The 18742-nt window shown below is 37.7% G+C and overlaps 1 protein-coding gene across 11 annotated transcripts in view; it reads left to right on the top strand.

Annotated features, from left to right (window-relative positions):
• The window catches only part of MCC (MCC regulator of WNT signaling pathway), a 194515-nt gene that overhangs the window by 146227 nt on the left and 29546 nt on the right, over window positions 1-18742 (top strand). For 10 of the 11 annotated variants that reach the window (XM_038171457.2, XM_072031469.1, XM_038171459.2 and 7 more), the window contains 6 exons: window positions 2854-3060; window positions 13118-13264; window positions 13571-13660; window positions 14331-14479; window positions 16271-16411; window positions 18045-18145. In XM_038171457.2, coding sequence (XP_038027385.1) covers window positions 2854-3060; window positions 13118-13264; window positions 13571-13660; window positions 14331-14479; window positions 16271-16411; window positions 18045-18145 — 835 coding nt within the window. The remainder of the gene's footprint in view (window positions 1-2853; window positions 3061-13117; window positions 13265-13570; window positions 13661-14330; window positions 14480-16270; window positions 16412-18044; window positions 18146-18742) is intronic. The other variant, XM_038171458.2, reaches the window with a different exon arrangement.

Raw genomic sequence — 18742 nt, 5'->3', positions numbered from 1 at the left:
TGTGTTTATTTCTGATGGTTTTTGGACCCATCTAAATTGTTGGCCTCCATAAATTCTGGTAGGAATAAGTTCTACCATTGAGTTTGGCCTTACAAAAAAGTGCTGTTTTTCTGCATCTTTTACACCTGATACTTGCTGTCTGATTCATCTAACATCATGTGCATAACACAACACCTCTTGTAAGAGTACTGATACAGAGAGTACTGATGACAGTGTCAGAGACAACACTGGAATTACCACAATATGACTTCCTGCCCTCTGCTCAGAGCATCATGTGTAATGCAGTCTCTGAAATCAGGCTGTAATTCAATCTGTTAACTTAGATCTGAATTTATCTGCTGTGCAGCAACATGCCTGTTAAAACTGCTCTGAAATACTGCTTTGAAAAAAAAAAAAAAAGCCCACACACGCTAGTTTAGGGAGCTTTATCCATGTACAATAGGTATCTTGCTGGTCATCAAACCGGGGAACAGTGGCAGTAGTTCAGTCAGCAAAAGGATATTGGTCACAGCAAAGTGAGGTAGCATGGAAGCAAGCAGAAAGGTCCCTCATTTTTTTTAAGGACTGTTGGGCAGCCTTTAGTATGGCTGTTAAGCCCATGCTGATGCTATCACTGCCTGAAGTTTGTAGTTGTGCAGGCAGCAATGGAGGGTGCAGGGAAGCAGCAGCAGCAGCCTCTCTATCTGATGATACCTCCATGGTCATGAGCCATTGCTGCTTCTTCACCTTTCAATGTTGTTCTCTGCTTATCACCCACAGTGGAACTCTGAGGAGGAGCAGAGGCTCAGAAAATTAAGGGATTCTCTAAGAGCATGGGGAATACGGAAGAAAGAGACAGCAGCAGAGCTTGGCATTAGTGGGTTGAGGGAACAACAGGGAAAGTGCATGAAAGAGGAGAGGAGGTTTGGGGGTGAAAGGGAGTGGAGAAGACAGCGACCAATAGGCACTCTTGAAAATAAAGCTGTCATCATAAAGAGAGAATGCTCCTGACATTACAAAGCTTTTCTTCATGTTGTAAGATTAATTGCCAGGTGCTTACTTAGAACTTGAACACCTCATCAAGTTGTTTTGAAACAGTTTTACCTTGTCTGAGACCTGTAGGTGCAAGTGGAATTAATATAAGGAAGGACTGTGGCATCTTTTGTCTTACAGAGATAATGCAGCACATTGTTCTGTAGAAAGTAAATCGAAGCTTACTACCAGATACATAAATAGAATTACAATTCAGATGCTCTGTCAACTGGATTTTATATTGATGACTCTAAATGTACAGCAGTTTTAGGAGGGAGAGAGGAAATATGATTTAAAAGAATAAACTGAACCTGACTGCAAAAATTTTGTCCCTACTTTTTCCAGAGTCTAATCTTGAGTTGGTTGATGGAAGTAGGTTTTGTTTTCCTCTTGTATGAGTGTTTTTTCATTACCACTAAGGCATTTCGCTGTACCCAAGAAGTATTTAACATTAATGGATTGAAAACAATAAATGACCATCTTTTCATTATTATGGACAAATAATGATATGTCACTAATATGTCACCTTACTGTCACACTGCTGAAAATACTGAGAGTATTTCTTGCAGAAAAAACAGTGCTGTTTTCGGCTTGGCTTGTCCTTTTCAGCTGTACTCTAGTTGGACCTTTTATTCCCTCTCTAGTTAAGGACATAAACTTTTAGTCATTTTTGTTATATATAAAAATAAAATTCTTTTTGTATAAAACAACTAAATGGGCTATTTTTACCTTGGTATCTGACTTATTTATCTTACATATTACATTTAAAAGTACAGGTCTTAGCTGCGACATATTATTGGAATGTCCAATGAAGTGAAACTTCTAGGTTGCTTCTAATGTCATATGTTCGTTTATTTTCCATGTCTCTTGTTACCATGTAATACAGATTGATTTAAAAGAGATTCAAAAGCTCATAAGGAACAACTGGAGATTTTTTCAATTTCGCAAAGGTCCTGGATAAGTTAGTAAATTTAATGCAAGTATAGCATATGTTAACTGCATAATAGCGTAAGAACTGCTTAGAAGTAGTTACCTGAGTGTTAAGCAATTTTAAGTCATTGAATGATCAGTCTGACTTAAAGTTTATGCATGGCATTGTTGACTTGCTAGTGTTGTGTGCACGGGTCAGTTCCAGCCCGTGGAACTTTCTCCATCTCTTCTGCGTTGAATAGTGCCTATATGTCATAGTTATGAATGAGGGAATGGCATGGGGCATCCTAAAAGGCATGAAGTCCCACAGTAACCCAGCCTGTTTTAGACAGTAGGAGGGCTGTAACATCTTTGAGTATTGTGTAATTGTCTGCCAATGTCTGTTTTATTTCTCTGTGCCCTCCAGGAGAGAATATGTTCAGGGACATGGGAAAAAAGAGTCCTCTGCTCTGTACTCTGTTCCTTGCCCTTTGTGTGGAGTTGGTCTAGTGTTAAGAAAGGCTCCGTGCCCTTCACATGCAACCACAGGGTATGGACATGCTGCTGCTTTCCGCCTGTTAACCAGGCAGGGAAGCAACAAGCACAGTGCTTACCTGTAGCAAGTAGTCATTAATTTGTTTTAAAATGTTTTGCGATGAAATTAACAGGGACTGCTGTCATTTGTGGGTATTACAAAAGTAATAGAGCCAGTTTGCGCCTAAAACATCCCTTGGCTTTGGTGTTGGTCAATACAAAATATTTTAATAAAATGATTGTTCCTAATACCAAACGAGAGGCAAACTAATGGTGTTGTGGGACTGGGTGTATGCACATAATTATACAGCTGTTTGTTACACACTTCTGTGCTGTGTATCATTAGTCTTGTTCAATCACATTTGCTTCTTTCTCTTTTATGATGACTATTTTTTGCAGACAGTAGAAGAGATCGAGGGTGTACTGGGACGTGACCTTTATCCAAATTTGTCTGAAGAGAGATCTCGATGGGAAAAGGAGCTTGCTGGCTTGCGGGAAGAGAATGAGAGCCTCACTGCCATGCTGTGTAGCAAAGAGGAAGAGCTGAACAGGACCAAGGCCACCATGAACGCTATTCGTGAAGAGAGAGACAGATTGCGTAGAAGGGTAAGACCTTATGAGTGTCTGAATGCTGCACAGATGATCACTTCTTACAGGGGAAAACTAGTCTGTGCAATGTCGTCATCAGAGCAAGTGTCCCTTCCATCGTGCTTCCTCTACTGACTTAAGGATTTTCTGTTTTTAAAGCTGAGATATATAAATGACAGAGCTAGGACAAAACTGAACATTATTGAAGAAGAGTATGTGATGAATAGGCAAGGTGTACAACAATCTGGAGTCAGAAAGCATGTGCTAGCAGGAATTCTGATATTCATCTCCAGTGGAGCATATGTAACTCATCTATAGAGAAAGCAGATGTTCATTTAGTGAATTTTCCTGTGAGGCATGTTTTTTCCTGTAAACAACAAATATTGCTTTGTTTTTGATGGGAATTCAATTTGTGATTAGGAGAAAGAAAAAGAACAGGACTCCTGTCACTGGGTAATAATTCTCTGAACAGAACAATGCGTAGTACCAGCCATGTTCTGTTTCCCTGTCTAAGTTTTATGGTGCTGCTATTTCAGATAACAGCTTTGTGCTTTGTGCAAAGTCTTAAGTAAGAAACTGGAAGTTTGTTTACAGAAAAGAAAGATCAAGATAACGTGACCGTAACGTCCGTTACTTTTATAATGAGTTAACTTTGTCCCTGTTATATCTGCAGAGTTTTAGTGAGATATCAAATAATTTTGTTATTAAAATATGGCTGTTTAAAATTCATGCTTAGTTTGGGTAACAATTTAGACCACTGTACCTTGTCAAAATTACAGGAAGTGTTGCTCTTTACCTAGTGGCAGCAGAGCAAACCTTTATGCAAATACCATATTTCTGAAACAACATTGTTCTGTAGTGACTGTATCATTTTAGCATGAAGCTGCATTGTGTGAGACTTCAAATTTTCAGATACCAAGACACAAATTACCTTTGCAAAACTCTCTAGCTTCTCTTAATACTAAGTTACATAAAGCAAGACCGTTTCCAACTTTTTTGTAAAATGCATTTCTATTATATACCATAAGTGTAAGTACTTTTCAGTCCTGACATTTTTGGACTGATTTTAGACTGACACTTTTGAAATAGAAGCAGTACCACCTTGAGCTATGGAAGCTGTATTTATGCATATCGTCGGAGTTTTAGAGGGAGAGGGGAGAAAAGAACAGAAGTGTGTGCTTGTGAAATTTACTTAGAAAAATGCAGATACTGGTACTAGAGGTGATGTAGATCAGTATTGGGATATCATACAAGAAAAAAGTAGATGCCTCTGAGGATAGAATTAATAGAAAAAGAATTACATTTCAAGAAGTATGGAGTAGAAGTTCATGGGTTTAAAAGATTGATAATGAATTTATAATGACAACCAGGAGATCCTCAGTTAAAATAAATTTAAAAGGGAGGTGGGGAGGGGGTGTAGAATTGATGTTTGTACCCTCAGGGATCAGCATGTTAATAAGCCATTGATGCATGAAGGAAAGTGCAAACCTATGATGTACCAGATTAGATATTGCCAGTAGAGAATGGCAAGACTGCTGCACTTTGTGTGAAGAGTGGTAAGATCTGATCTGTAATATTTTATGTAGTTCTTATCTCTTACGCTTAAAAAGATTTAGTTTAAATTGACAAACAGATGTAGAAGATGGTCTTAAAAATGGTCAGCTTATTTGTAGAAGTGACTAAAAGATTGTGTTGTGTAACCTGGCTAAGCAAAATCTGAATTTGATTTCTCTTTTCAAGTGCTGGAGAAAGCAAGTAACAATGGGAGATAATGGCTGTTCAAGTTTAGGGACAGAAATGGAGCAAGAAAAAATGAATATAAACTATCCACAACTATGTTAGGCTACTAGGTAGAAATCAGACTATGATGTGTCTAACAGACAAGAGGATTGTGGTTCTGAAGAAAGAGTAAGGTTAGAGTAAGTAATTTGAAAATGCAGTTTGAAAATATTAAATATATGTTTGTATGATGAAACATATGACTGTATAGATACCTGTCAAAGCCAGGACATTAGGAAGGTATCTAAAGAAAAACAAGACAAAACAAAAAATGCTTTTAATTTGCCTGATTAATACAACTGCTTTAATTCTAGTGTTAGGTTTAGTATCTGCACAAAACTGTAGTATTTTGTCTGTTTGTCATCAATAGCTGAGGACTGGATTAGATGAGGAAAAAATTGCTGCCTGGTTCTGTGTATGTTGATAATGCTTGAATTTGCCAGACTCTGCTCGCATTCCCAGTGACCCAAGCATGTGTGGAGCTACACAACTGCTGGCTATATTATGAAATTTGTGCACAATTTCTGTTGTAAAGGCAGTGACTCGGAATGAAAAGGTGGTGTGTTAATAGTGTTGATCTAGTAGTTGTTGGCCTGTCTTTTTGAGCTGTTAGCATGGATGCTGCAAGCGTTACTGATGTGTGTCTGCTGTGGAAGCATCTCTGGTGGACACAGAATAGAGACATCAACTTGCATCGTGTAATTGGCTAGCACAGTTGTCAGATGGTACCAGCGGGGTGACAGTACTGATCTGAATTGTGTTTGGACCACTGACCATGGAGATAATAAGTCTTAAGTTGCTCTGTAAAAAATTGAGAGCTGTGTGTAGAGTATACAACAAGTTTGTCTAAATGTTGGTTCTTTTTTCATTAAGAAAATTCTTCTTGGATAAATTGGATAGATACCTTGCAGTAACCTTTCAGTAGGTGAAGAATTAATGTTGGATTGGCACGTGCATAACAAAATCAAGCAGACTGTATTCAGGCCCAGCTGGCAGGGTTTGTTTTTTGTTTTTTTTTTTTTTTTTGGTTGTTTTCATTTAGTTTGCACCTACAGAGGACTTTATTGAAATATGCTTTTTAATATCACCCTGAACTTGCAGAGCAACTGGTTTATTGCCCCCACTGGAGAAGTCTATGAGTCTATGGCGTAAGACTGTCAGCAACACTATGCGACTGTTGTACTGGAAACCATATTTGCATTTGTAATATAACTCTATGTCCGTAGTTGCAACAAAATAAATGTTTTCTTTGACCTATTGAATATTTTCTATATGCTACCTGAACTCAGAGTCACTTCAGATTATTTCCCTGGAGAGTAGAAAAGGAGATCCAACTAAAATTTAGTTATTGTTCTTCTCAAATTAAATTGGATGAAGCGAATAAGCTGAAGTTGGCCAGATCAATAGGTCTGTTACTTTAGACCAATGTCTGTAATCAGGCAGAGTGCTTTCAATACATTGTTCTCAGGCTTGTTGGAGATTTAATTTAATTAGGTATTTAATGTGCTCAGTTAACAGATTGTGCTGCTTTCTAGAGCAGTAGCTATGGAACAACATACATAAAGAGTTTGTTTCTCACAGGTCATTAGTAAATGAGGTAATCGCTTATTTCTGTAGGGTGCCTGCAGTGTAGCTAATTTCATAATACAGAGTTTTATTTTACCTCTGCATGATATTGCCATATTAAAAATAAAATTTATTTAGATATGGGCTGGTCTGTGCCCTGGAAGCTGCTTACCAGCACAAAATTTATCGAAGTTCTGATTCCAGTAATATAAATAAGATGCTGGGGAACTTCTGTACCAGCTCCTGGGATTAATATTAGAATAAAATTGGAATCAGAGTAGTGCTATTTACAACTGCTACATATAGTAACAGGCTTAAACGGTGGTAGAAGTAGTAGTTGTGCTTGTAGGCAAAATCCCCTGTATCCACCAGGTAAGTCAGATGAACTATACATATATAGTGTATATGGCATTTAACCTGTGTCATGACTGCAGAATAGAAGCTTAATTTTCTTTTTAATGAGAAATAAGTAAATAAAGTTGCCAAATTAGTAGTGCCATGGTTCAGTACCCTGCAGCGTGTTGGCGTAAGAAGTGATAGGCATGGGCAATGCTTCCCTGAGGCTGCGAAGAACTAAGTCTAAAATGAGAAGGCAGTTTCAGCTCTGGATGTCTGTTAAGTCTATTCTCTGCATAAAGCATATGTTGTCATTACAACTTAGTGTGCAGTTAATCAAATGCTTTCAGTTGTGATGCTTGTTTGTTTTTATCTGCTCCAAATTCACCAAACTAACCAGAAAAAAAAAAAAAAAAAAAAGACAATATTTTATCTATCTTTTGACTTAAGACCTTAATGAAAATATAACCCACAGTAGTATAGAAAATTGCAATTTTAGTGTGTAATCTCTCCAGCTGCTGCCCAAACTGCCCCTGCTCCAAGAAACTGTTTTAATATGAGGGCTCTCCCAAGATATTTCATTCTTGCAAGCAGTTGAAACCTACCCAGACCACAGAACGAGTCAGATTCTTGGCCATGCAGGCATTCTTGAGCCCACACTGTTCTCAGATGACACAAAGCTGGCATGAGCAGCTCGACTCTCCTTCTTTTGGCATTGCTCACATTGGGATCAGAAGGCATTGCTCCAGATTGCTAAAGAACGCTGATATGTTGCGGGCTTTTAGAGGTTATTATGAGCTTGCACAGCTTAAAGTGATCCTTGAGCTGTTGGGTCACCTTGTATCTTGCCAGAAACCTGCAGTAGCATCAGAAACCTATTTCCAATTCTCCACCTCCTTCAGTTGCATGGTATTTGTTTACACAGCAAGATCTCAGCTATTAGAGTGTGCAAGCTGTTCTTCTTTATCCATGCTTGTATGGAAACGCTCAGTGATTAATCTAAAAATAAATGAGGAAAAGAGATAGGTGTACTGCTCTCACTTGTGCTTGTTCCCACTGGATGCTAGCCTGGGTCAGAATGCTCCAGTTTGTGCCTGGAGCTTTCAGGATCCAGCCTTTGCACCCCGGGTCGCATCCTTGTATTTCCGTGCTTCACATCCCTCAGAGAGGTGCAGCACCCGGATCCTTTCCATGGATCAGCACGGAGCACAGCATGAGGGACTCCTGTAGAGCACCTGGTAACATGTCTGTGGAGCACTGTAAATGCTCCTGATACGTAAAACTCCTGTGTGTATTAACCTTGACAGCATACTTATTCTGCCATAGATGGTTATGTGTCTGTGTGTTGTTCCCTTTCTCTGCTCCTCAAAGTACATGTAATTTTTCAAACTGGATTGATTTTCAATCCTGCCAGAGGAGTAGAGCTTCCAGTGACAGTTAAATTCCTATGTATTTCTTGAAATTACATCTCTTTGTAGAGGAAAGAGATTCTGTAGATGCTTCATCTGAACTGATTCGGCTCCAGAGAATTCATCGAGAAGGCTCCCCTAAATACAAGGAAATATATCTGTACGGTGCAGGCTTACAGCAATTCAAGACTGCTATATTCAGTCAACCAAAACAATTTGTAGGAAATCAGGCCTTGTCAGGCCTGTCGGTGGTGATTGTTCAAACATATATGAGAAGCTACATGTGACTGAAAACAATTGCCCTAGGCATGAGTGAATGTTTCTGGGGTGCCCAAGGTGGGGAAGGCCCTCACCGCTCAGAGCAGCTTGAGTCGTCACGTGAGTATTGCATTTTCCACCTTCTCCACAGATCTGCAGCATGCATAAGTAAAATGGAAAGTGGGAGAGATACTCACTTCCTGTGGTTTGTTGTACTTCATTTTCATCCTGTTTATAACAGGAAAAAAATGATGTGGTACTAAAATGCTAGAAAACAAACAATTATGTTACATAAAGGGTTCAAAGATACTGAATAGTGAAAGAGTCAGGTCCCAAGTAGAGTAGAAAGAAAAGAATCTCAGGCATGCCTCTTATTTGGTTTAGGAACAAACACAGCAGGTGTCCTTTGAATGCAGAAATGAGTAAAAATGGATAATTTCTGGTTTTTACTCAGTGTTCGCCAAGAAATCATGTAGTTGTGAGTCTGTATGTGTAAAACACAAAGAGTAAATTATGTTTCTTAGACTTATTGTTATAGACAATGAGCAGGTTCCACTAAAGTAGTTTCTATAACCTATTTTTCATTTCTGCAAACAAGTCTGTGATGCTTCTGAATCAATTTTGAAGTCTTTCATAAGTCCAACATCACTGTAGCATGTCACCCCCCTTTTTCTTCTGTTTGCTTTTTATTTAGTCTTTAAGGTACCGAAGTTACACTTTTTCTCCCTACTTCCTTTTCCAGTTCTCAGCTTTCTAAGAAAAAAAAGAAATAGGAATGCAACTGAGCAATTGCTAAATACCAAATTAATAAATAAAATGTGAAGTCATGGAAGTTTATAGTAATTACCTGAGAACATCTATTTGCACTTGGCTTATATTGGTAACTGGGCTATTGATTTGAAGTCTAGTGACTCTGTTGCCCCGTGTGTCCCTTAATGCTCCCTCTGCTGCTGTTTCCAAGGTTCTAACACTTCTTTACTTCTTTAATTCTTCTGGCTTTCTCAAGCTGTTGAGATCTCTCCTTCTCCACTTTTCTTTTTTTTTCTTTTTTTTCCGGTTGTGGATTTCACAGGTGTTTCCTTGGATTTCTTCTTCTTTAACCTCTGTCTCTCCTCAGCCTGTTTTTTTCTGATCATATAATTAGATCTGCCTGTCTGCCATTTTCCACCTCAATTTAGAATTTTAGGACTTTACAGCAATTTTGATAATCCTTCTGGATGTTCCCATCTTTGAACTAAATATGACGCAATGACTTAAGAAATCTTTGTTTAAATCCTTCCACATTATTCCTTCCCAACTCACAAATCCACTTTTTCCTGTCTCTTAGCAGAACTTTTTTTTTTTTTTTTTTTTTGCCAAACTTGTCTTAATCCATTGGATATTTCCAATTTTGCCATTAATTTCCTGTAAGATCTGCCCTTCTTCTCTCACCTGTTTCTAATTGTTTGTGTCCCGTGTGTAGTACTGTAATTACCTTCTATCTACTAAAAAAAATAGGAATCCTTCAGAATAATTTGTATCACGATGGTGACAAGGCTCAAGATGGTAGATGAGGTGGTCAGACAATTTTTAGTCATGGCTTTTAAACCTGTCCTTTCATAACTCATGCATTCACCAGTCTGATGAAGAAGATACCTCTTAAACCTTTTTTTTTTTTTACCTTGATTCCTGTTCTTTAGTGTTCCATTAAAATTATTACTACTAGTGTGGAAAAGTACCTTCTGAGGAGATGGTACATACTGCTGTATTTACAGAGAAGTTTTGGTGACCAGAAATAGTTATCTAAGCTGTCTCTGGGCAGACTGGAGGGGTGCAATTCATTATGAGGTTCTGACTCATGAATGTATGAACTGTAATATCAGTGATTTTGCAGGTAAGACAAAATTGTTCTGTTATCCTGTAGAGAATTACCATCCAGTACTCAGTGTTGCTAAAGTTAGTGCAGTTATTTATAGCAGCTAATTCAGCGTGTAATTTCTCAGATGAAAGCCTGGATCAGTAAATATATCAAGAAAGTAGACAGCTTAATCATGCTTTTTTAAGTTGTGGTTTCTTATATGATATGGTATTAAAGCAAAGACTTGCACAAATTCATAACTGTGCTGTGCTCTGTGTTTTCTTTTATAAATGTTCTCCTGAGCAAAGCTTTGCCTGACTACAGTCTCAGTTACATTCATTTTTCTTTCTTCTACATGTATGAATATTGTTTTAGATATCCATAAGAATAACTGCCTTTGTAATTGTGGCCAATAATTACTTCTCACTAGTATAATAAATAATTAAACATAGACTAAAAGAAACCTATTTACATTAGAGTTTTATCTAATGTTGTCCTTACGTAAGGTAGCTTTAAATTTTGGAGTAAATGATTAAGTGGTATTTTAATCAACTTCAATACTGTGCTTCCTGGTTGCTGTTACATTTAGAATGTTACTTGCTTTTGGACTGAAATCTTCCAGGGCTAGCTTCTAGACATAGGTAAATATTTTAGCATTTTTTGAGTTGGACATCAAGACAGGGATTTGATTTTAAGAAGAATGTATCCCTACTGATTTTCCAGATTGTATGCTTATAAGCAGTGCTCTAACTTAAGCACTTGGGAATTTAGTTTAGAATAGCATGGCTTTAAAGAAATAATAATAAATGTGATTTTGATTTAATGAAATTTTAGGGTTGCTTTTTTTTTCCCAGTGAGTGTTAATGCCGCAGTACAAATCCTGTCTGCACTGGCATACCACATCTGCAAGTATAAACATACATACATGGTTTATTTCATTTTTATGCATATCAGCAGGCTAAAATGATTGGTTTGCATCAGTACAGCACTTCTGTCCTTAAGGTTTGCATTAGTAAAGCTGTACCCATGTTGAAATTATATATGTCTGTATGAACAATGGAACCCCTAGCTGAGAATAAGTAGAAGATAGATGTTCTGAATGTGCATTTTATATAGAGTTTTACATCTTAAGTCTCATTACAAATACCTGCATCAATTTTTCAGCATGTTTCCTTCATTGGGGATTTCCTTTGGAGGTATTTTATACTTCACTATTTTTTTTTTTTTTTATATATCAGAGAAATCACAGGAGCTATTTGGCTTCACCTTGTTTAAGGTGTAGCACTCCTCCATGGCTGAACAGTGAAGTTATGAGTGCAGTTAGCTTTTATGTGCTCTTATTGTTGCCCCCTGCAGCCTTTTATTAGGAACATGCAATTGTTCTACTTTGCTATGTAAGGAATCTGATTGTTGTTTTTGTATGTTTGTTTGTTTTTCCTCCTCATGATTTGCACCTACCTAAAAATTCTGTTGTTTTTGTAGCAAGTCCTCAGACTACCTGACCTTCAGTTTACCTAAAGGCTGAGGCAGAGGGAACGGGACTCTTCAGGAAAGTAGAAGGAGACTATGGGGAATTGTAGGAAATGTAAGATACTACTAGTTTGGTGACTGGAGAGAGTTCCAGCTTGAATTCCTTCCTCTCTGTAGTAGCTTGAAGGGATCTGTACACATGCAGAGAGCATGCTGACTGCCACTCCTTCAAACAGAGACTGCTGAAGCACTGATGGTGCATTTAGTGAACCTATAGCTGAAGAAGACCCAAAGCTTTAATGCAACTTTGATGTTTTCTGACAAAGGTGTTTCAGCTTGCTTAATCTGTTCTTTGAACGTATTATATAAAGGTGGATATCCCACCGTTTTTATAGAATAGGTATCAGAGCTGCCTTTCATGCTTCATGGGATTATCAAATAGACTGAACTTGTGGTAAATTTTCTGTTTTGCAGTTCTGTTTTGCAGGTGGACTGTTTTAACACAACCCATGTAAAAACCTGCATGTTAAAGTAAACAGTCTACATTCAGGGAAACTTCCTTTCTATGTTTCCACCCCCTTCTTATGTCTCACACTCTTTGTTTCCAACCAGGATGCTTATTCTGTGGGAAAAATGAGCTCTGTCACATTACCTTGTGGCATAATTGTTGTGTTAAGCAGTCTGTTTATTCTTTGTTAAGAATTATTCCAAGGTAAACACTATAATCTTTTGCTCAGCAGTACAGCTTGGCTCCTTCGGGCCTTTCCTCCTCCCCCTTGCAGGTTCTGAAACTCTTTTGACGTCAGTTGTTCAAGTATCTGCTGTGTTATGAGGGCTGAACAGTGTTTTGCAGAGAGCTTCTGCAAACTGTTGGTTGGGCACTTTGCTTCTATTTTCTTCTCTGTACATTGCTCGCTGTGTGGTAGCTTTTCTTAGATATAGTTCTGAAAGCATGATTAACATTTGAATTTTTTTGACCTTTAAATGTGACAAAGTCATCCTGTGATATATTTATGTCAAGAGTTTCTTCAACACCGGAGCTTTCCATTAACAACATGACCTTTGGTTTTTCTTTAGACATCATAATCTAAGGCTAGAGTATTAGCTTCACACCAGAGAGAAGTTTCATTATTTACAGTACTGCTACACTGAAGGGGGTTATATGACACAAGATGAAACATAAAGTAATTACTCTACCGTATTACATTTGCATATTGCACGTGGCAGATAGTTTTTAAACACTTGACAACAATGAAGTTTTAAAATAATGTCCATGCATCTGCTCCCACATGAAAACTTAGCAGCCACCACAGGACAAAATACGTCTGTGCTCAAGCCATGGTTTGGCTAGAATGATGAGGAATTGTCTGAACTAGTTAAAACATAAGACGAAAAACAGAACATCATGTTTTATCCTTAGGTTCGGGAACTGCAGACGCGTTTGCAAAGTGTGCAGGCAACAGGCCCATCCAGCCCAAGTCGTCTCACTTCTGCAAATCGACCCATTAACCCCAGCACAGGAGAACTGAGCACAAGCAGCAGTAGTAATGACATTCCCATAGCCAAGGTGAGTGTGTTTCAGTTGTGCTTCACATCATCTGTGAGAAGCAGGCTTCCTTTAGCTGCTGTGCAGGGGTGTAATTAACTGGGAAATACCTAGAATCCCCTGAGAAATTTCTGGGGTCCTAAGCAGTCCCATGAAATTCAGCAGCAGGAAGAAATAAAGCACCAATGATTGTAATTCTCTCAGTTACAACTCAGGTGTCAATTCTACAGTAGTTTACTTCAGGTTTGTAAATACGGCTAGTGAACAAATGCATTTTGTATAATGTTTATGGGTCCTGTGTAAGCTGTACAGCATTCTGACTTCTAGATTGCTGAAAGAGTGAAGTTGTCAAAGACAAGATCAGAGTCTTCATCATCTGACAGACCTGTCTTAGGATCAGAAATCAGCAGCATAGGGGTAAGGACCAATAATTACATGCATGCATGAAATCTTCTAAAGATGAATTGTGTTCTATTAGCACTGTTTTCTTCCTAAATTAAAATATGAGCTAACTAAAGAAAGTTTAAAAATTATATTGAGAAAAATATCTCAATGGAGAGTATTTCACCTGATATCAATATCTCATTTTCTGATGACTGTTGGCTAGAAATCATTCCCTGAGTAATGTTAAGAGGATAACTCTGGAGTCAGTTAGTTCAAAATGTAACTTCTCAAGAAAAGACTGGTAGCATTCCACAACTTCCAAACCAACAGAGAAACAGATTCTGCTTTGTAATGCCAATGTAAATCCACCATGCTGTTGCTCCTGTGTGTTAATATTTGTTTCACTGAAGAGCTTGGCTCTGCCATTTTGCTAAGCTTTCAAGAAAGTAAACAGCTTGCTGTTCAGGTTTTTTAAATCTATCATTAAATAATGGGCTTCACCCTTTGGTTTGTAGACTTTTAAATAAAAATAGCTTCTTAGAGTAGAAATTTATAAATATTCTATTGAATGTAAAATTCATAGTAAAAAATGAATAATGAATATCTTGAGGTGAGCAGAGAAACAAAGCTCTCAATTCAGACTACCTCTGAGAGGAATCTGATTGCTTGCTGTTCACAATAATCTATTAACTACTCTGTGCAGGTGTCTAGTACTGTGGCTGAACATTTGGCACATTCCCTTCAAGACTGCTCAAACATCCAGGAAATCTTCCAGACACTTTATTCACATGGATCTGCTATCTCTGAAAGTAAAATCCGAGAATTTGAAGTGGAGACAGAGAGATTAAATAGGTAAGGTGAAAAGTTAGATGTGCTCAGTTGTGTTATGCAGTTATCTCTGTTGAAGTTGCTACTTTTTTCTCTTTTTGAATACATGTATTTCACGGTTCAGTCCAAGCTCAACTGTGGCAGCTGCAGATAAGCATGAAATGTAGTTGATGAAGAGAAGATTGAATCATATGCTAAGGACTCTTCCCATGAGTATGACAATTTTGTCATCTATTATTAGATCAGCACAGTGCCTTCGTCTGTGCTAGTTTGCACTATCGAGTGTCCTTCACTATGGCCAACCAAGTAGATATGGCATCCTTTTCCATAAAACACATCAATGCTATAAATTTCCGTTAGTTACTATCCATCATTCTGGAAATAGCTTGCTTTGCTTTGTCCTGAAGAAGCAGAATTCTAGCATTATCATATCAATAGATGTACTGATACATGATGGTGTGGCATGTGTACCATTAAATAGACTTCTGGCTGCAGAAGAAAGATTGCAGTGTTCTTGTTGCAGTTAAAATACTGTTGGTATCCTTCAGTGAGCTCTATCAAAACCAATGCCTCAGTGACCTGTTTGGCACATAAGATCAAAAACTGTGAATCAGGAACATGAGAATCATGTCTCAGAGTTCTTTAAAGTTCTTTGTTCCCCACAATTATCTCAAACTTATTTCCCACAGCTATCTCAAATTCAGTCTGATCAGTACAATATCTCTGTTACTCATAGCTCCTGTTTCAATAGTACTGCAATCTTTTTCATCCTTTTTTTTTTTTCTCTGCACGAATTTTGTATTGACATTGTGTCATTACAGGAGGTGTCAGAGAAGAAATAGGAGATGAAGCATCTGGAAGGTCTAGCAACTGGGGAAGTCAGGGCTTCATTCTGATCACTGAGGAAATAGTATCCTAGCCCTTCTCTTTATTGTGTTTGTTAAGAAATCAGTGATTTCAGTGTTGATGGTGGCATTGATTTCTTCATTAGCTACCCACCTAAACATTGAAATCATTTACCTGTCTGTTCACAGTATATGTCCAACTCTCGTGATTAGACATAATAATTGATGTGTTGTTAGCAGCAGTGAGAATAATCAATAATTCTAATATTCTGAAGCCTTATTTTCAGATTCAGAGTTTGTCTCATTTAGAAAAATATTATAATTAAGTTCTGATACAAGCTGACCAATGAATGATTTGAACATTGCCAAATTTGTGGAGATTTGATTGTGTCGTTGAAACTCAGTTCATATTTTGGAAGTTACCTCTTTAATCATGGCTAAAACTGTACTCTAAATGAGACAGTTATTCTAAACAGTCCAAAGAAAAGGGACATTTATGTAGCTGTATAATCCCCACACGCACCCACACATTGCATTAATGAACACAACACATAAAACAAGAAGCAAATGTGGTAACAGGACGTGAGGAATGGAGGCAGAAAGATTAAGGAAAACGTTAATAAAATAAAGATCATATGCGGTCTTGTGGCTACAAAATAAGGGTACAGCTTTCTGCTTGCTGCTGTTTCACTTACTTATGTTTATGTGGGTTACGTTTTACTTACTAAATTTTACAGGAAAGAGATGAGAAGAGGCTATCCAAAGAGAAGCAGATACCCTCTTGGCTCTTGCTATGGGACACAGAACTGATAGGTTTTGCTGTCATCATTGGTCTACTGCTGTCAATAGACCAAGTGGTCTTGTTCTTTTAAATGGTCTTGTTGTTTTAAATTACAATTGTTTTAGAATTTTCAGGACAGTGCCTGCAAGCTAAGCTTGAAGGTTGCTAAAATTAATTCCTTTTCAACAGCCGTATTGAGCACTTGAAGTCCCAGAATGACTTGTTGACAATAACACTGGAAGAGTGCAAGAGCAATGCTGAGAGGATGAGCATGCTTGTGGGAAAGTATGAGTCCAATGCCACAGCCCTCAGACTTGCGTTGCAATACAGGTATGTACCTATGCAGAGGGTGGCTCAGCCACAAAAAGGAGGAGCAGGGGAGACATGATAGAATTCTCTGAGAGTTAAATTGTTGGTGTGCCATAGTAATGCTCTTAACTTTCGATTCCTCCCTGAAAAAAGTCCCGTTGGTTAAACTACTTGACAAACTAGATAACTGAACTTATTGGTACAAGTGTATCTCAGCCCTAGTTCAGCATCAGCAAACTCAATCTACTAGTTATATATAGATTTACCTTTTCATTTTCAAACAATGAATTAACATTTGAGACTGGGAAAATTTATTTATCTTTTGTACCTTTGTGCACACCTAGAACTACTATATATATATATATCTGGGAGGTGAGTGACGGAAAAATTCAGATACTTGCTAGGAACTCATCATACTTGATGAAGATTGCTAGCACTTTTTGTCATACAGCAGAAGGACTGATGATGACTGAACATCATGATTCTCTAAGTTGCATAACATATTCATAAGTGCAGTGTCTCGATCACTCAGATACCATCATGTGTAGTTTCAGACATTTCCTCTGAAAGCAGAGCATTTCCTAAGCAAAAATACTGAAAACCTCTCCTATGAAAGCAGAAGTGTTCCATTCCTTTCAGTTATGTGTAGGCGTGGGCTAAATTGTGGTTTCTGGTCTTAAGGCACAGCTATTAGTCTGTATTTCTGTATTAGTCTTGCACCTTTTACAAGAACAGTGGCCCAAGGAGTTTTACTGTACTCCATATAATTTAGAATGACTTTAGAGTCACTCAGAGTAACTCAGAGCGACTTTACAAAATCAGTAAGAATTTTGGGTGAATTGCTTGGTATTTGATTACAAGTATCTAAATTTACTTTAAACTGTGTATGAAAAGATGGTCTTACTCAACTCCAACTGCAACTAATTTAGAACAGGCACTTCTGGTCCTAGTAGAAATTGTGTACCTTTTAAAGAATGCATTCTGTCACTATCAGCCTTGGGCAAATTATAAGGAAATGTGATTTGCAGATAGCTGTAGTCACGTATCTGTTCTCAAAAGCATTAAAATACAACAGGAACGAGTGGCTCACAACTCTGTATAGTATCTTTTGACTTGTATGGAGGAAAATCTTATAGCCAGGAAAGAAGTGTTTTTCTTACGTTTTCTTTTATTCTTACTATACTTTGTGTAGAATTGTTCTGCAATATATTATTGTTACATAGTATAGTATATTTATTATATATTATATATATTATATTATATAGTTATATAGTATAGTATAGAAAACTACATTTTATGTAGTAGGAAGGCCTGAAAAGAGTTTCTCAGAGGAATAATCTCAACCATCAGTCATATTACTAACTGTTTCAAACATGCTTCTGGAGACCTCCTCACATCAGGTCATTATCTTCCGTTTTAACTTGTTAAATTACTTGAGGCCAGCCTGGGATCATCAGAAGGCAGGAGAGACTGTTGAGTGCTTGTGATAGAAGCCATGTATGTTATGTCTTTTAATATCTCAGCTGCTAGACTCAGGGTAGGGAATCACGTAGCTCAGGTACCTCTCTTTTAATGCTGATCATGGGTATTTTTCCCTTCCAAATTATAGATTCGGTTTGTGTGATTTGTTTTCCTCATTTGCTTTCTCTTTCAGTGAACAGTGCATAGAAGCATATGAGCTGCTGCTGGCACTGGCAGAAAGTGAGCAGAGTCTCATTCTTGGGCAGTTCAGAGCTGCAGGAGTTGGTTCTGTTGGTAAGATTTCAATGAGTCACTTTATTTATTGTATTTTTTTCTACGTTCATTAGCATTAGAGTTAGTTATAACAGCATGTCAACTCATGACCTGCCACTTAAAAAGGCTCTTTGCTCTTTTCTTGTTTTTGACTAAGTAAATAATTTTACACACCCAAAGAAGAATGGAAAATTGAGAGCCTGGAATGAAATCATAAAATTCACCAGCAATTTAAATTAACCTGTGTGTGCTATTACAAGGAGATGCCTATTCTGGTAGAGGTGAGGCAGCTACAGTCATGCAACTGTACAGAGTGGAATAATTGATACTCCTGAGCATGTGTGGCTTAGGATCATACTACTATGGATTTTGTTTCAACCAGCAACATTGACACCCCCTCCCCAAAGCTGAGTATAGTCTATTTAAAATTGGGGTAAAGACAATACAAAAGTAACATTTAGCAGTAAGGAGAAGAAAAAAAAATCTCTGTTTTTTCACTCTACATTTCAGCTTTGCTCTGAAATTGTTCACTTTTATACCTTATTTTACTGTGTTGTCTGGGATACTAGTCTATATGTTCTGGGTTTTACTTATTTTGTGGATAGTTAATTTTGAGGC

This window comes from Anas platyrhynchos, chromosome Z (assembly GCF_047663525.1).
Source record: "Anas platyrhynchos isolate ZD024472 breed Pekin duck chromosome Z, IASCAAS_PekinDuck_T2T, whole genome shotgun sequence".
Classification (NCBI taxonomy): Eukaryota; Metazoa; Chordata; class Aves; order Anseriformes; family Anatidae; genus Anas; species Anas platyrhynchos.
The sequence above is the reverse complement of the archived record's forward strand: the minus strand, read 5'-3'. Positions and strand labels throughout refer to the sequence as shown.